This window comes from Festucalex cinctus, chromosome 2, assembly GCF_051991245.1.
Source record: "Festucalex cinctus isolate MCC-2025b chromosome 2, RoL_Fcin_1.0, whole genome shotgun sequence".
NCBI classification, from domain to species: Eukaryota; Metazoa; Chordata; class Actinopteri; order Syngnathiformes; family Syngnathidae; genus Festucalex; species Festucalex cinctus.
The window spans coordinates 35,295,913-35,313,631 of NC_135412.1; the positions used below are offsets into that span (position 1 = coordinate 35,295,913).

Genomic DNA, 17,719 nt, shown 5'->3' on the forward strand with positions numbered 1-17,719 from the left:
AAGTTAGTTACATACGTCATGGCTTGTAGTTTAATTCATTCATACTAAAGCTAGTGTGCCTGGCTATATTTCATAAATGCAAAATGTAATTCTATTTTTAATGTAATTACTAAATTACATTATTATAATACAATTCTAATTACATTATTTTAAATATCTTCAGTTTGTAGCTCATTAGAAAAGTAGCTCTGGCACATTAAGAATTTGTGATGCTAGAAAAACATGACCACACATTGAAATAACGTTCAACATTTTTTATTTTAATTGTATTCCAATATTCACTTAGAAAAACAAGTGCCATCATCTGTAAACAAACATTATACACACAATATTGAGAAAAAGAGATGGAGGATAAGTGTGTGTTCCATAATGATAATTGTGTGGTTGTCAAACAATAATAATAATAAAAAAGTCACCTTTCAGCTTCTCTTCAGTCAAAACTCTCCATTTCAAATATATATTTATTAACCCGTTCATAAAACCACCCATGACTGACTGTCTGCATACGCACTAGTGTGTATGTGGAGCAGCATTAAGTGAACAGTGACTTGAAAAGTACAAAAGTGACACACGGGGGTAAAAGTCACGCAGTATCACGCTTTCTCAAAGGGGAATAAATGTTTCTCTTTGCCTCTCCTCTCCCGCTTTGTCTTTGGTGTGCTGAAACCCCCCTCTTTCTCCTCCTCTGCTTGCCTGTTTTGGGGCCAAGACATAGCCAGTGTCTCTAATGCAGTTTTAGGTCTGGAATCTTCCTCCTTCCCGACACCCCCCTCATCTGATGAAAGCCCATCACATTTGTCTCCGTCAGCAGCGGCGGCGGCAGCGAGGCTCCCGGCGGCCTGGCCCTTCTTGCCATAACGCTGCTTTAGACGTTCTCTGATGAGAAGGCCCTTCACAAGCAGAGTCCAATTGGAGATCACCCTCTTTTCTCTTTTCTGAAAAATGAAAGCCCAAAAGGTCATTTACCCAAACAATAACAGCTTTTCAATGACACTCCCACAAGTGAACTTCCACAGACCTCTTTCTCCTTCTTTTTTTGAAGCTCTTGTTCTTCTTCCCAGGCAGCTCTGAGGATCTCCTCATGCTCTTCACACACAATGTAGCCATCAGTTCTGTAGCACAAATTGGAACCAAGTTAATAATAAATATGCTATTCTCCTATACTAATGTTCAAGTCCAAGGGTTGTGGTGTCATTACTTGGGCACAGGGTTATTATAGTTTTGGAATTTCCATTTTTTTTTTTTTTTTTTTTTTTTTTTTTTTTTTTTTTTTTTTAAGTTAGTTAGTTGTAATTAGTTTTCAGTGTGGTTCTGTTAGTTTTTTTTTTTTTTTTATTCATTTTAGTTATTTAAAACACACTTAGTTTTAGTTAGTTTCAGTATTTTTTTTTTATGTGTATTTATTGTGTGCAATATTTAACAAACACCATGGTAAAATGAAAAAAGTAACAAAGTTCTTACCTAGCATTGTATTTTGGCTGAGTTAAATGAAAAAGCAGGCGAGCCAAGCCATTGGAGCGACGTCGTCTGAAGGTGCTTTTCTACTGGCTGCTGCCGTCTTTACTCCAGTTAAATATACTTCAAATTAAATTTTAAAACATCCCCAAAGGCTCATGCATGAAATTAATTATCAAAGACTAAAACAAAGGACATTTTCGCTATAATTTCAGTTAGTTTTAGTTAGTTTTGTAAACATAAAATGTAGTTTCAGTTAGTTTTTGTTTTTTAAAAAGCATTTTCATTTTTATTTTATTTTATTAATGAAATTGTTTTTTTAATTTTAGTTTTAGATCGTTTTTTTTGTTCGTTTTCTAAAATAACCTTGCTTAGGCACAAAAAACTCTGCTGTTAATCATCATTATTCACAGTGAATAATGAGTTAATTTTTGATAACATTAATATCCTGGCTTGCCCAAAAATAACACACTGAGAGTCCACTTGATTTTTTTTTTTTTAATACTTGTGTGTTCTCCGACATGTACTATTGTTGTATAGTAACCTATAAAATGCTAATAGTAATGGAGGTGTTTTTCTGTAAATATAGTATCCATTTATTCATGTACATTTTGAAATTCACATCTGAATATTGCAGTTGCTAAATATCTGCACACTGTTTCTCCTCAGCATTACTCCATAGTGGTGTAATCATGCACCTAAACAGTGTCAAAACATTAAATCTGAAGGTGAATTGAATACAAAAAAGAAATGGTCTTACACTGCATGTGAATATCCCCCATGAAAGTCAAAGCCGGTGACGGCGGGGGCAGCATCCATGTCCAACTTCTTGGCTACGCGGTGCAGGTTGGACAGCCTGAGGTGGACGCAACCCACTGGCAGCATACAGGTCTTAAACAAGTACACGTTGCCATAGTCGTTGCGAGGAACCTGAAGACAACAAATAAGCAGTAAATAACATACAAATACATTACACAATAATCAATTTGGGGTCATTTCAATGCATCTTTTGAAAGATATTTTGCAGGTTTTGGCTTTTCAACATTTCAAACCCAAATAGGTAACTTTTTCATGTCATACAAAATAAAGTTACCTATTCAATTAGCATTGAATACCTTTCCATTCACAGCTAAAGGAGGTTGATACGCCTCTGTCTGCCATTCTCCAAACAGAGCAAGGTCATTTTCATCCTTCTGCTCGGTCATCGTGCGAGCCTTACGGGAACGATTAGAGAAGCCCTTCACCATCTGATATGGACACAAAATGACATTAAACCGTTAGTCATTGAATTGAACACAGTCTGAAGCGGATAAACAATCCATGATGGAACTAATTTAAGGATTATTAGACCACCAGTCATAAAATCGAGGAAAGTCCATCCAGCATCAAGAAGCACTTTAATGCAGACTCAACTTTAGTGAGCTCTCAAGCACAGTGTTTTACCATTTTAAACTCAGGCTTCTCGGAGAAGTCAAAGCTGCTAAACTTTTTTTTTCTGCTGTTGAGCAATGCAAGTAAATATAATGTGACATCTTAATTATAAACATTAAGAGGATTGGCTATATGTTTTTTAACAGTCAAATTCATTATTAATTATTCCTTTCTTTTCTATAAATTAATTCTTAGAATGAATATATTCGGTTAAAGAGCATCTACATAGTTCAGAAATCAATTATCCGAGAAACTGTAAAAGAAACAAAGAAACTAAAAACGGTAAAAACCTCTCACTTTGTAGGGTAGTTCTCCTATTCTGACAGTCCGTGCTTCTTTCAGCCATGTGTCTTTGGAGTGTAGAGTGTGCACACAATCTCTAGCAGAAAGGAAAAATATCACATTTTATTAATATTTGCTTCAAAAATAGGAAACTGTCTTCATTGCCTAACTGAAATAGCAACACTAATACATTAAAAATGTTCTTATACACAATCATCAAAATTACAATCAAGAGACCGATATTGCTGCATTTGAGAACATTATACATACAAACAAACAAACAACGCACTGCACATTACATTAAAATACAAAACAAAATATTGATACAGTTCTGCTCTGCAAGACCTCCTTAGTCGTCAACATTTTCCCATTAACTAGAGCTGTCAAATGATTACATTTTTAAAACAGATTAAACATATCTTAGAATTTTGATTAAACGCTAAACTAAAAAGGTTTTTTATTAATCAACATTTTTTTTGCCCGTCAAATTTGAAAAGCACCTGCTATGTGTTAATTCTTAAATATTAAATGTTATGAGGACGTCGTCAACATTTTTTGATCCACTGTACGCGCTGATCATCCTCTGTTTATTACTTGCATAATTTAAAATGGAAAATAAAAATGTCCCCAATACTTTTAACATGAACAAATATTCTGAATGTCATACACAAACATTTATGAAATGCTTTACTTTAATGCATGTAGTTATGTTTATTGCTCAAACAACCTGTGCTACCATTAATGTAACCATCCGCTGTCAGCTAAATGATCATCTGAGGTCAAAATTAATAGTGTGATAAATCTGTTTTAATACATGATTGATTAGTATTTTCTAAATTTGAATGAAAAAAAATCGCAACAATCGACTTATAAATTCGTATCGGGATTAATCGGTATCGAATCGAATCGTGACCTGTGAATCGTGATACGAATCGAATCGTCAGGTACTAGGCAATTCACACCCCTAATTAATACGGTATTTTTGTGATTAATTAGTTAATGCTTTAACTTTGACAGCACTAATTATTACCTTAAAAAGTATCAGGACTCGCCCTTTAGAGAGCGTGTGAACTGGAAAGACTACCCAGTAATTATCTATGAAGAATGGGAAAAAGTTACAAGGGCCGATAGGGATTTACAGTAATTCAGGATTACCTCTCTACTTAACACACTTCACACAACTAAAGCACTCATATAAATTACTGAATTTCTTTCACTCATACACACGCCTGATATCCTCCTAAACATACTACTAAAATGCTATCATACAGAGACTACTGTACTGATTATTCATTTATTTGGAGATTTATTCTATTTGTGTATAAGAGCGTTTCAGTAGTATGTATGAGAGTGTTTCAGTATTGTGTATAAGGCACAAGTGGTGGCTATCTGTGGAATTGTGGGGGGAGGGAGTGGAATAAGCACTTCAAAGGACTAAAATCCACCATAACTAAATTCAGGGGGAAGAAGCTGAGGCTCGTGTGCATGGGAGAGCGTATCAAGCAGTGTTCTGAGAGCATTTAAATTATGTGTGAGAGGTAATCCTGAATGATGTCCGTGACGGTCCCTCACACCAAAGAGTTTGACTGACCTGGAGTACACCGCCTCTCCTCGGCAGTATCCGAGTACGGCGGCTGTGTCAGGATAGATGGCTTCATACTTGAGTAGGTGTCTCTTTAAAGCGTACAGCGGGTGGTTCTTGTACTCAGTGATGGAGATGGGCAAAGGCTTGTTTAGCAGCTTTTTCTGCATCTGAGTGGCCAGTAAAATAAATCTTGAGCATACAGTGATCCAATTTAGGAAGGCTTTTGAAAAAATGTGTTAATGGTTAACCTCCTTATCCTCTTTTACGTCCCGCTCATCTTCGGGTCTCAGAAACGGCTGCAGTGTCTCCTCCCACCACTCCTCTTCCACCCGCCTCTTCCTTGTCGACGTCATCCAGGTGGGGTCATACTTCCGACCCAGGTCTTTCACAAAGCCGTCTCCGTCCACGCCCACCACGTACGTGACTGGCCGCGTTGCATTTTGTGAGCAGAGGTGAGGTACGCCCACTCCGTGCTCCACATCCACACACACCCACGAGGAAGTCTTGTCCACAAATACTTCCAACCACTCATCAGCTCCGACACTATTGTTCTTGTTCGTGCTCCTTCGCTTTGCTTTACTCACGGCCAGTACTTTTTCTCCATCCTCGCGATTTTCCTCATCTTTCCCTCGACAGCTTCTTTCCTTCTGGGCCGTACTGTTTCTGTCATTTTTATCTTTGCCTTTGCTTCTCTCTTTACCCTTTACTACCTTAGCAGCTTTGGTCTCAATCTCCGAATCGTCGCTGTCCCCCTCACTGGACGCTTGAAAATCATCATCACTAAATTCCTCCTCACCCTCACTGTTGCTTTCTTCCTTGTAGCTGACCTTAGAAGCGATGCTGCGCCGTTTAGTGTTTTTTGGTCTTGGGCCACCTGGCGACATAATCTTCTCTGCCCCCTCTTCTTCCTCTCCCTTTAATGATTTTCTCTTTGCTTTTTTCCCTCCCCTGTCTCCGGCACTCTTTGCTCCACTAGCTGGCCTCTTAGAGCCTGGAGAGACTTTTTGTTCAGATGAGCTGGTCTTTGATGTTTCCTGGCTTTGTTTTGTCTTTACTGGTAAGATAGAGGAGGTTGTGGCCCCCTTGCCCTGTAGACAAGAAAGCGAATTAGAAAATTATGAATAAGTGGTGAACATATATCACACAGGAACACAACAACAGGCAAAGATGCAAAATGATACCACCATGTGTATTTTTGCAAATGCATTTAATATTATAGTACCGGTAATATTACTGTACCTGAAAGAGAAGAATCAGTATTGAATATGGATGGATGCTACATGCCTACAAAATGGTGATGTTACCTTGGCTGGTGGAGGTTTGAGAGGAATGGGCTGAAGAGAAAGAACCAACCGACAAAAGAGCTGCAGAGACCTCAAGACCAGCATGAACAACTACAGATAACACAAAAAGAGCATGATCACGTCAACAGCGTTTCAATCATTCCATTCCACTGGTGGAGGGTGAACTACCGACATGAGTCATCTCCTGGTGGTTCTTTGCTGACAGGCTTGCTAGACGTCTCTCCAGCAGAGTGCGAGGGTTTGGACGCTCTTCATATGGAAGATTGGGGTTGAAGGTAAACGTTGCTTGAAACCTGGAAGATGCAATGACATTTACACTTTACTTGATGCATGTAAACAGTTCAAACTCTGTTCCACTTTTTGTTTTACACACATTAAAGACAATATTAATTAGTGTGTCTTTTTTTTTTTTTTTTTTGGTCTAAAAAGCCCCACAAAAACCGTTCCGGCACATAGATGAATACATTCAAATTAATGATACATACTTAAAATAATACATTTTCCTCCTAAGCAATCTTCTTTCACAGTCGAACTGTCACCATCACAGAACATTTAATAAGAGCACAAGCAAAAGTCATGTGTAAAAAGTAGTTAAAAACTTGATTGTATTACAGCGTCAAAACCAAAAATAATCAACTTTAACAACGGATTACAAAGATGAAATGTGGTGAGTGGAATTGTGTCTTACTAACATTCAAAATAGCTATAAAAGTTTAATGACCATATAAAACATAAAAAATAAAAATAAAAAAAACCCTGAAGTTTCAGAGTAAGTGAACTTGAGGATTTGAATGTGAGTTACATAACTCAGGAGTATATTGTTCTCAACATGGCAGGACTATAAAGCACTTGGGGAAATTACAATGAATGTACAAATTTAGGGGTGTTTGACTTCAGAGGTTTTGCTGAATGCAGAATGAATGTTACTTAAGAAACATTTCACAACTTTTATTGAACAAAGGCTGCCCAGTCGAATCACTGATTTAAAGGGTGTGACAACTACTTATAACATTGTTAATGTACACGCACCATTTTAGCAGCCCAGAGAGGTAGTTCTGGTCTTTACGTTCCTTGGCGACCGCGCTAAAGTGAGCAGGCAGCATCGACAGCGTGATGGCCAGCAGGTCAGGTTCACTGCAAAGGCGGTTGCGGAACATCGCACTGGCTAAGAGACACATGAGGTGCACCTGATAGAGCATAAAAAGAATCTCATAATAACTCACAAAGGCAGCATGGAAGGATACAAACAACAAAATTGCAAGCAAGAGTGTTCACCTTGTGTGTGTCGATCAGCAGGTCCTTCTTGTAACGGTTCATCATCCGTCTCAGGTACATCTCAAACTCTGCCTTTTTCTTCTGTCTGGACAATCACAAATGATGATTACTCACAGCAACAGACAATGTTTGAGCATTATTAAACATAATTTGTTTGTCAGTAAGCAGATTCAAAGGCTAAAACTACTGCCAGTTGTCAAGAAATTAGGTCGGACTTGGGTCCAAACAGAATGAATGATTGGCAGTTTTTCACCTTTCTCAACATTTTCCTTAATTCCTCAAAGAATAAATTATTGAATACAATTAGAGTATATGAAAGAAGTGGGAAAGAGACTGTATGTATATGTGGTATTAATATACTATAGGGTGTTTCAAATATTTGAAATATGAATATCTTAGTTAACATGTACAAGGCACACAAAATTAAATAGCATTTGTTTTGTTTTTCGCATTAAAAAAAAAAGTCTTGGGCCACTGATTTCCCTCAATAAAGTGCAGACCTCTGTGAAGGCAAAGCTATCAACTGAAGTGCAAACAACTAATTACACATTCTTTTATTAAGGGCTGTTTGGCCATTTGTTTGTTCATTAGCAGGCTACCTTGGAGTTCATGGAGAATGACAAGTAGATGAGTGGTTCCATTGGGAAAGTGCTTCCCTAATGCCATTGTAATCAGGACTTCATCCAGTTTTTCACTTAGCGTTAGGGATAGACCGATAATCGGCCGGGCCGATTATCGGTGCCGATATTTGGCATTTTGACAAATATCGGCATCGGCCATTTTTTTTAATCTGAAGGCCGATAAAGCTCACTGAGCAGGGAATACTTGCGAACGTAGCGAATTTGGGGTTTTCATCAGGATTTGTAAGATGTTCGCAGTCAGTTTTTATTTGTCGTAAACACATTTGGAACATATTCACACAATTTTTCACCGCGAAAATCTTTTTGAAACGTTTTTCCGAACCCTAATAAAAACCCCAAATGAGCTACATTCGCATGAATTTGTTACTCTGTGAGAAATTATATATAGTTTAAAAGAATCCTCCCATTTTACTGCAAATGAATATCGGCTTGAAATATCGGTTATCGGCCTACTTGACTACAAATAATCTGTATCGGTATCGGCCTTGGAAAAACCACATCGGTCTATCAGTTAGCGTATCCATAATCATTGATTTGTCCATTAACTGATCGTTAAAAATTCGGAGGACTGTGTGGGACTATTGGTTAACTGTGCCTTCAAGCACTTGAGGCAAAATGGAGTGCACTACTGGAGCTCTAGGTTGAGGATCAACTAGTTTGCAGGCTCCAGAAGAAAAAAAAAAACATTGCTATTTGCTACAAAGAATTACATGTTTGAATTTGAATATGAGCAACTATAACAAATTTTACCTACACCTATGCACAAAACACTATACTATACTATACTATACTATACTATACTATACTATAATTTTCAGTAACAGTTTAGTGTCATAAATAAAGATAAGTTAATCTCTGCAAGTGTCATTTGAAATCCTTGAAAACAATAGAACAGAAGCATAGCATGAGAACAAATTCTTTGTGAAGTGATATTGCCACATATTGCCGTTTGATATGTATTGCTGCACACACAAGCAAACTAGTAGTTACAGAAGATGGCTTCCTCTAATGTAAATTCTTAAAAGAACAAAAAGAACAATGTTTAGCAAGTTCACTTACTTTTTCCTGATTTCTGGAGTCTCAATTTCTATCTCTACGGACTGCGAGGGCAGGACTGGTTCTGGTGTTTCTGCTGGACTCAGAGGCTCAGCCAGTTCTCACAAAACACAAACCCACGTTAATTAAAAAGCAAGTACCGGTACAATGTTATTCTTCTTTACTCACCTTCCACCTCCTCCCAATCATCCTCCTCTTCGTCACTCTCCTCCTCCTCTTCTTCTTCTTCTTTCTTTACATTGTCCGTAACTGGGGCTACTGAGCTCATCTTTTCATTGTTTTCATCATTGCTGTGCATGATCTCCATCTTTACCTGTGACCGGAAGTGTTTGCTGGTGATGATGCTATTCGCTTTCCCAACTCGGTGGTGGCCTGAGGAGGAACGTGGTTTTGGAATGACCATCCTCCTGAGAATCTCCTCTTCTTTTTTTGCACTGTCATCACCTTAGAGACAGCAGGAAACCATTCCCAACATTTAGTGTAGTAATGTTAAGTCATTTAGTTATTTTCCTATCTAAACCTTTTCTATTTTGTATGTTCTGGTCATATGTGGTTGATCGGTATGTCTTTTTACGTCGGAACAATACATTAGACTCCCTTTGTTTTGTTTATAAGTGAGACAGAAGGTTTTCCGAGGAGACAGACAGAGAGTAAAGAGCACAGCAAAACAGAGAACAATAACAGTGCAGTATTAGGGGAACTATAATTTATAACATAGGGGTTGCAAACTTGAGATTGTAAGGCTTGTAGCTGTATGTGTATTGTAGCAAACAGGACAGGACAGGGAAAGGACAGGACGCGGTAGTGAGACAGGCGATGTGTGTAGTCATCTTAAGAGGGAGTGTGCTAGATCGATAAGATATTGAGATGAAAATAAAAGATGAGAATTTGAGTCTAAACATGAGGTCAGTACAGGACGTTAACATAATCGTAAGGGCTATACATGTATAGCAATTAAGGTTTTGTAATATACTGAACTGTTAATTGTACTTTCTGTAGACATTATGTCTCCAAAACAGCACAATTACATAATTAAATACATGTTCCGTTCTCACGCAGTTCTCTGTTGTTTGCTAAATATTACCTGCTTCTTTTCTCTTCGCCCTCTCTTTTGCTCCTCCACCCTTCGCCTTCAGCACCTGCTTCAGCTTCTTTGTATCGACATCTGCCTTCTTACATCCATTCCGCTTTGCCATAATCGTTTTTTTTCGCTAAAATATTTATTCGTGCGTTTGTTTGTTGTTGTTGTTTTTTTAACACGTACGAACTTACACGAGTCTTACAATTCCCTGCGTGAAGTTATTCCTTGGTGGATGTCATAAAAAAGAAGTTACCCAACATTCAAACCCCTATTTGATAACACTAAAGCGAGACTGTTCATGAAGGAGGCGGGCTGTGGCATCACGTCCGGTTAGCTTCTTTTTCTTCTGGCCTTTGTGGCGTACTCGCAACTACTTTTGAGTACATATTGCCATCTAGTGTATAAACAGGCAAGTTGCAGGGTATAGTCAACCACCCACCACCCAGCTAAAACCTTTAAGTAGATCAATGGATTTCGAAGGGTAAAAAGTGGAGGACTTCAAAAGTCACTCGTCTGTTGAAAAGCAAAACAAAATAAAACAAAACAAAATTCCGAAACGGTTTTTCCATAATAAATGAATAAACAAACAAACGAACGAACGAACCATCCATCCATCCATCCATTTTCTTGACCGCTTATTCCTCACAAGGGTCGCGGGGGGTGCTGGCGCCTATCTCAGCTGGCTCTGGGCAGTAGGCGGGGGACACCCTGGACTGGTTGCCAGCCAATCGCAGGGCACGAACGAACCAAGGAATAAATAAATAAATAAATAAATAAATAAATAAATAAATAAATAAATAAATAATCAGTCGGGGAACCGAACCCAGTCTTCCGCATGATTGGCGGCCAATCTTCTGTTGTTCGTAAATTAAGAATAAATAAATAAATAAATAAATAAATAAATACATACATACATACATACATACATACATACATAAATATAAATAAATAAAAGACCATCAGAAACCTCTACTCTTCAATCTCAGATTTATTATTCGGTACATTTTGGACAATCGAAAAAAAAAAAATGAAATACTCGTCAGGCGAGATACTAATGATGATTATCTGCATTATTGTATTAGCAGTACAGAGCAAAAATGCAAGGTTTTTCCAGAGGGTAGCGCCAGAGGATAAGATGTCACTCAAGACTAAATGCCCATTAAAACCAACAATGCTGTAGCCTATATTTTTCCCCCTGTACTTTCATGTTGTATGGAGTCTGAACATATGGGTCGCTTAGTGGCAAAAGTTCATTGTCCAGTTTACATCAGAAAAAAAACAAAACGCTGGATTTGCACATTTTTTTCACGACTATTTTTGTTGACTTTATGTGACAATGTTTTTATTGTTTATACCTTAACATAAATATGAAAGGGAACCCAATATCATAGAAATAGTCCACTTCAACATTGACAGTGACAGCATTATTTTCTAATTTGGTAATCACTTTATTTATACTGACAATAATTCACTAGTTACACCATCAACATGAATATACACCTCGTTTCCCATTAGAAAAAATAAATAAATGGGTAACTTGTTGCTGTAATTACCTCAGTTTACAGATTACCTTAACTAGATTAACTAGTGGCTTGAGCCCATTTGACTCTGTTGTAAACCAAAACAGCAGCCCCTTGCAAGACATGTAAACAGTGTCTTGTATGAATTAAAGTGTGGGGTCTTATCACGTTGCAAACAATCCCTGCATTTGCGTATAGATCTTTTAGCATTTCAGACTCTGACATTGTTTGCGTCCATGTTAATGCTGAGGTAGCTAAAAGACTTTTCACCAACTCCAATTTTTATTTTCATATATTTTATATGAGTATATGTTCAATAAGGGGCGGCACGGGTGAGTGGGTGAGTGGTTCGCACGTCCGCCTCCCAATTCTGAGGACTCCGGTTCGAGTCCAGGCTCCGGTCTTCCTGGGTGGAGTTTGCATGTTCTCCCCGTGCCTGCGTGGGTCTTCTCCGGGTACTCGGGTCTCCTCCCACGTTCCAAAGACATGCATGGCAGGTTAATTGGGTGCTCCAAATTGTCCCAAGGGTGTGCTTGTGCGTGTGGATGGCTGTTCGTCTCTGTGTGCCCTGCGATTGGCTGGCAACCAGTTCAGGGTGCCCCCCGCCTACTGCCCAGAGGCAGCTGAGATAGGCTCCAGTACCCCCTGTGACCCTAGTGAGGAATAAGCGGTCAAGAAAATGGATGGATGGATATGTTCAATAAATCATATCAATCAACTTGTCCACATCACTACCCATAACACCCCATCCATTTTCCCCCCTAAGTTTAAACTCCAGTTTCCGTGAACATAAATTGTATTACAGTAAAAGCCTGACCCCATCTACAGTTGAATAAATAAACAATCTTGGCCACTATTTGACAAAATACTGTTGTTGTCGCAATTACTTGCCAAGTCTCTTCACACTACAGAAACCAAGAATTAGAACTAATAGTAGTCTACCTATATGATTCGTCATTGTGCTACTGTGGCGACAGGTCCCATGAAACGACTTCTGCTTCTCCGGTTCAAATTGATCTGATTCATCAGAGTCCACTTGTCCTCCTTGTTGAGATCAATATCAATTTTGTTCGGTGGCAGATATGTACGTTGACGAAGTGCTGCAGAGGTTCACAAATTCACCATAAATGTGACAGTGTGTCCATATCTCACTTTGTGTGACAACTCTTCTCCTGAATGCATGAATCCATACTCATATGCATACACAATATGGAATTGTATATGTATGTGTGTGTTCCAGTGTGTTGTGTGTGCTTCCAGCGCGGTGCATGGCTTCCATCCCTATATGAACCATCAGTAGAGTCAGATAGGAATAAAAAGCCATACAGCGCACTGGGCATTGGGAAGACTGGGCTGTATGGGCAAGTTGGTACACATTGAAGAGGACTATGAATTAAATGAATAAAAATAAGAAGGTGTGCACGAAGCTGATATGTTCTTTACAGTATTTGTACCGCCGTTGTACTTTGGATTTACTATTACTACAAGGTCGTCTACTTATCCTTTAAGTCTGATGCACTGTATTTCCTTGAGCTGTTGAAAATTATACAATTACACAATAAATCAATCAGTAAAATCAATCAAACTGCTCAGTGTTGCTTAATACACGTCCAAAATAAACCCCCTCAAAAAGCAAATAAAAGACAATTCATATTCTAATTTGAATGATATTGACTTACTACTGTTATAATTATTACACTGGTCAACACGTGAAGAAAGTTTCGACGGTTTAGGGCATCTTGATGTTGCTGAATCCAAAATTGGCATTAACCCCTATCAAACCAACACCCCCACTATCCCCACCACCCCTCCGGAAAATTGGCATGGTTTACATATATATAATTAACACTGAATATCTCCAGAGCCAATTAAAGAAAATAGATCAGTCATTTTCGGGCTCAGCAGTCCAAAATTACCCCAAACCATTAAAATATCACTGGCACTTGAAAAGATTAGAATATATTGGCTGTATTTTTTGTTGGTCATTTCAGAGTCAAACTATAAAATAGCTTTCTCTCAAGGCTAAAATAAAAACATGATGACTTAATGGGTCAGTGCCATAATAAATGTAAAATTTAAATTAAAACTAACAAAATTGTGCCATATTTGATCAAAGTGAGGACTGTCCTTTTTTTGAGTAGGAGGGGCCAGTTCTGTCGAATCAGTGGTTTCCACATGTTGCAAACAAACCAACAAAAGGCTCAATTAAAAGTAATTTAACAAAAAACTTGCATAAACAAGGATTTGATGTCTCCGCTCTGCCACTTGTGGCAACATTCTGACCAGAGGTGAAGGTGAACTTGGAGAAAATTGAGACACATTTGCTTTTCTGGTTAATGTTCTATAAGAACAGTTGCTGAATGCATGATGAAATCAATTTTAGATTCATAATGTCAAGCTATTGTGATTTTGCATTTACAATAATTATATTCATGTCGCCTTCATTGTCAAGAAGCATATCATCGCTGTCCTGTGAAAAAAGACGTCCATTTTTTTTAAATTATGCTTTTGGGATGTCTGCATTCAGTTTCACTGCTGAAAAGTAAAAATGTAAAGCGACAAAAATGGACATAAATAACAGGACAGTGACGATAGGCTATATGAAATGAATCAAACTTCTGTCAAATTATCATAGCTTCAAACCAAACTCAAAACAGACACAGTACTGTTTCTAAAAAAACAAAAAAAAACAAAAAAAATATATAAAATATGTACAGTATAAGCAAAAGTATCAATAAATATAACATGAAACTACCACTTCACCACTGGCTTCTGACTGATGTTTGTGGCACCAAAATGGAAAAAGAAGTGATGAGCGTCCATGCAGGGGAAGCCTGATGGTCCATCCTGGTTCTTGGTTCTGACAAGTCCGGGCGAGTCCACATGTCACTCCATGCTGCTGCATTGAGGGAGAACACTTGCCCTGCTGTCCTCTGGGCCGCTCCAAAGAAAGGGTGCTGCTGCTGCTGCTGCTGCTTCAGCCACCGGTGGATGTGTGGGGAGTTTGACCGCCCCTTTACGCAGCTAGAGCGAGAGAGAGAGAGAGAGAGAGAGAGAGAGAGAGAGAGAGAGAGAGAGAGAGAGAGAGAGAGAGAGAGGGGGGGGGGGGGGGGTTACAAAAGAGTAAGAGGGGGCCAACTAAAGGAGAGATGGGATCATACCTGTGCAGGAAACCTACCTCAATGTGTGTGCGTATGTATGTGAGCCAGACACAAGGGATGTGAGGCGGGGGAGGGGATAGGGAGGAGGGTGCGCTCATGTCGCCTCACCGTGTTAATAAAAGCTGGCTAGAGGGGCTGAATAGGGATCTTTTCTGTCTCATTCAAATAACACTAGAAAGCACTTTCATTCTGCTGATGACAGAGAATGTGTGTTTGGCCACGGTGTGTGCATTTGCATCTCCATGTGTTTGCCCTCCCTTGCCTCCGCCACTGTCTGTTTTAGCTGGCATTTACACTGCTTACAGACAAACAGGCGGCCTGGTTGGACAGCCTGACAGAGGGCCAATAAACCGCACAAAAGTCAAGCAAAAGGGCGCGCACGATAGCAAGGCAGAGTGTGGATGCCCAGAGAGGATGGAGGTGTGATGGGAAAGATAAAAAAGAGGTTAAAGAGAGAGCGAGAGCAGTCAGAGTATCGAGGTGAAACACTTGAGAAGCATGAAGTGGAAATAGTCGACAACCTCCTCCTCTCCCTCCTCCAAATGCTCTCAGGGGCTCCGCTGGAGTTGCATTCCAACGCGTCGCTCTCAATCCCCGTAACTCCCAGCAACAGTTCCTTGATGTGATCCCACGTCATGCCGGGTAGCAGAAGGAGGGGTGGGTGGGGAGCAGAGAGGGGAAGAGGGTGAGAAATGAGGGGAGAAAGGAGATGGAAACGGAAGGATAGACAAGAAAGTAAAGGTGGATGCAAAGAAGGAAGTGGAGCAAAATGTGAAATGAAGGAAGATGAGAGGAACCGACTCACCACCTGCCAGCCATCCTAACTCCTTCTGGTCCTCTTTCTAAACATTAAAGAAACTTATTGAGGCTTATTTTTGCTGGAGAATCAGATGATTTGCTCTGGTCAGTCTGCTTTATGTAATAAAGATGAAAGATTCAACATGAGTCACTGTTTTGATGGACTTTGGTGCAGGCAGCATGGTTCCAGTTCCCACTCAGTGACGGTTGTTTGAAAATTTGAATCGACTGGCGACCAGTCCAGGGTGTCTGCTGCCTGTGACACTCAACAACTTAAAGGTGGGTTCAATGATATTTTTGTCGCTGCGTCATCTTAACGATTGTTACTCGATCCTGTCAATCAATCTGCGTAACGACGTCGTGCGTACTCATTCCTAGCTTCGGATTCGGCCATTCATCGTTGTAGCTCCACCAAGCTGACCGCATACTTTGAAAATAGCCGAGAGCCGCAAGAGGACATCCGTATGAAGTGAGGTCGGCTGCAGAGACTGATGAAGATGACGATGATGATGAAGATGAGCTCGGACGTTAGCATCATTTGAGAGGCGTTTCCCCCAGACGAGCAGGAGATGTTTTAGGATGGTCTTCCTCATGCACAGTTTTTTAAACGTGACAAACAGATGTTTGGCTTCCACTTTTCGAGAACATCATTGAATCCACCTTTAAGTATGGAAAATCAATCACAAAGTCAATCACATGGAATACTGACAAAGACATGACATACTTTTATATGTTGCAAGAGAAATGATTTATGGACATGTGCTTCCAAGTACTGTACACTTGTAACTCTACATGAGAAATGACCCTGAAAAAAAATGGGGTTATGTGGGTGCTGGGTACGTCTTACTGTGTGACTCTTTGACAACGAACATGCTGTTTTATGATGTTAAATGAATGTTAAAAATTTATTTTGTCAATTTGTTAAAGATTATGTTTATCTTTTGCCAAAATCTTAATGTTTCTCATGAGAAATATTTGTTTTCTTATTTTCTGTAAACTAAAATATTTGCTACTTGCTAGAAAAAAACAACAAAACCCTTTCAAAGCAAATTTTGTATGAGAAAAAAATAAAGCAAATAACTGAAAATATTTAAAAAAAAACGGCACAGTTTAAAAAACTGTGATTTTATTTTAAAGCCATATCACTCCTTTCTAACACTACATCTATTGCTCTGTTTGAGGAAATACAATATGTGTCTTGCCAAATTCCCACTTAGTCAATTTGAAACGCAATAGACAATAGACTTTTGTACAATTTACTCTTAAATTCTTGTGGGACAATGTGGGGACATGATGTGGAACTCAAACTTTCCAATTGAGAAAACCAAAACTATTAAAGAGATATCACTTTGTTCAACTCCCAAAATATGAATAGGATTTATCTTCTCATGCAGTGTTTGAGTCTTTTGTAGCAAATCTGACACACACATACAAAGTTGTGTGGTCTCAGTCAGCAGCCCAGCATGTTTTCATCTTCACTGGCGCCGTGCTCACACCGGCAGGTTGATAACCATGGAGAAGCCAGTTGGGAAAAGGAGCAGGAGGTCCTGCACTTTTGACATTGGGACAGTTTAACTTGAAATATATTGAAGTTACAAGCCACATTGGCTGTCTGCTTCCTTATTAAAACGATTGGCCTCAAATGCTAGCTTCTTTAGCTTGACTAGTAGGAGCACAGCCTACTACTCTGGAAACACCAGAGCTACACAGGTGAATTATTCCTTCTGCCATCTAGTGGAAAAGCGACTAATTGTTCTACCTTTCACTATACGTTGCTGACACAGATAGATGAACAGAAACACATGATTTATAGTAATCACTTTCAAACCAATGAGGCTAGATTAGATACAGTAATTTCCTGCTGATGGTCTCACATAATGGTTGGGTATAACTGATGTAAGCATGCATGGGGCAAGAAAGGTGGTTGCTATGAATCGTCACCAAAATTCACAGACACATCTCTACTCATGTCAACGTCAGCCTCTGAAAATATCAAAACAATTGTCACAGTAGTTTGGATTTTATGGACAATAAGACCTTTTCTCACCATGCTGTGTGCTCATAAGTTTACATACCCCTGTCGAAAATGGTAAGACAGTTTGCGGACATTATTTTCTAATGTCAAACAGG

At 39.1% G+C, this 17,719-nt stretch overlaps 1 protein-coding gene across 2 annotated transcripts; it reads right to left on the reverse strand.

Annotated features, from left to right (window-relative positions):
- Positions 1-239: 239 nt before the first annotated feature.
- On the reverse strand, positions 240-16,590 carry xpc (xeroderma pigmentosum, complementation group C). Of its 2 annotated transcripts, XM_077514842.1 has the most exons (15): positions 14,809-16,590; positions 14,386-14,654; positions 9,197-9,473; positions 9,033-9,123; positions 7,333-7,417; positions 7,087-7,244; positions 6,230-6,350; positions 6,058-6,147; positions 5,002-5,841; positions 4,760-4,920; positions 3,184-3,265; positions 2,571-2,702; positions 2,216-2,385; positions 1,019-1,112; positions 240-935 (listed from the first exon to the last, which is right to left on the reverse strand). In XM_077514842.1, exons 3-15 carry the CDS (start codon positions 9,216-9,218, stop codon positions 594-596), a joined length of 2,388 nt encoding a protein of 795 aa, XP_077370968.1. In that variant the 5' UTR covers positions 9,219-9,473; positions 14,386-14,654; positions 14,809-16,590; the 3' UTR covers positions 240-593. The 2 variants fall into 2 exon arrangements, with proteins under 2 accessions (XP_077370968.1, XP_077370967.1); XM_077514841.1 differs by lacking the exons at positions 14,386-14,654; positions 14,809-16,590 and adding an exon at positions 10,114-10,733 and having other exon boundaries at positions 9,033-9,129; positions 9,198-9,473.
- Positions 16,591-17,719: the final 1,129 nt, after the last annotated feature.

What these genes read in the sequence shown, in the direction of transcription:
- xpc (XM_077514841.1), bottom strand. Translation starts at nt 10,225, where the DNA reads ATGGCAAAGCGGAATGGATGTAAGAAGGCAGATGTCGATACAAAGAAG. An exon ending in TGCTGATCGACACACACAAG is followed by an intron (nt 7,245 to 7,332) that starts GTGAACACTCTT and finishes ATGCTCTATCAG; the next exon opens with GTGCACCTCATGTGTCTCTT. An exon ending in CTCTCTGGGCTGCTAAAATG is followed by an intron (nt 6,351 to 7,086) that starts GTGCGTGTACAT and finishes TGCATCTTCCAG; the next exon opens with GTTTCAAGCAACGTTTACCT.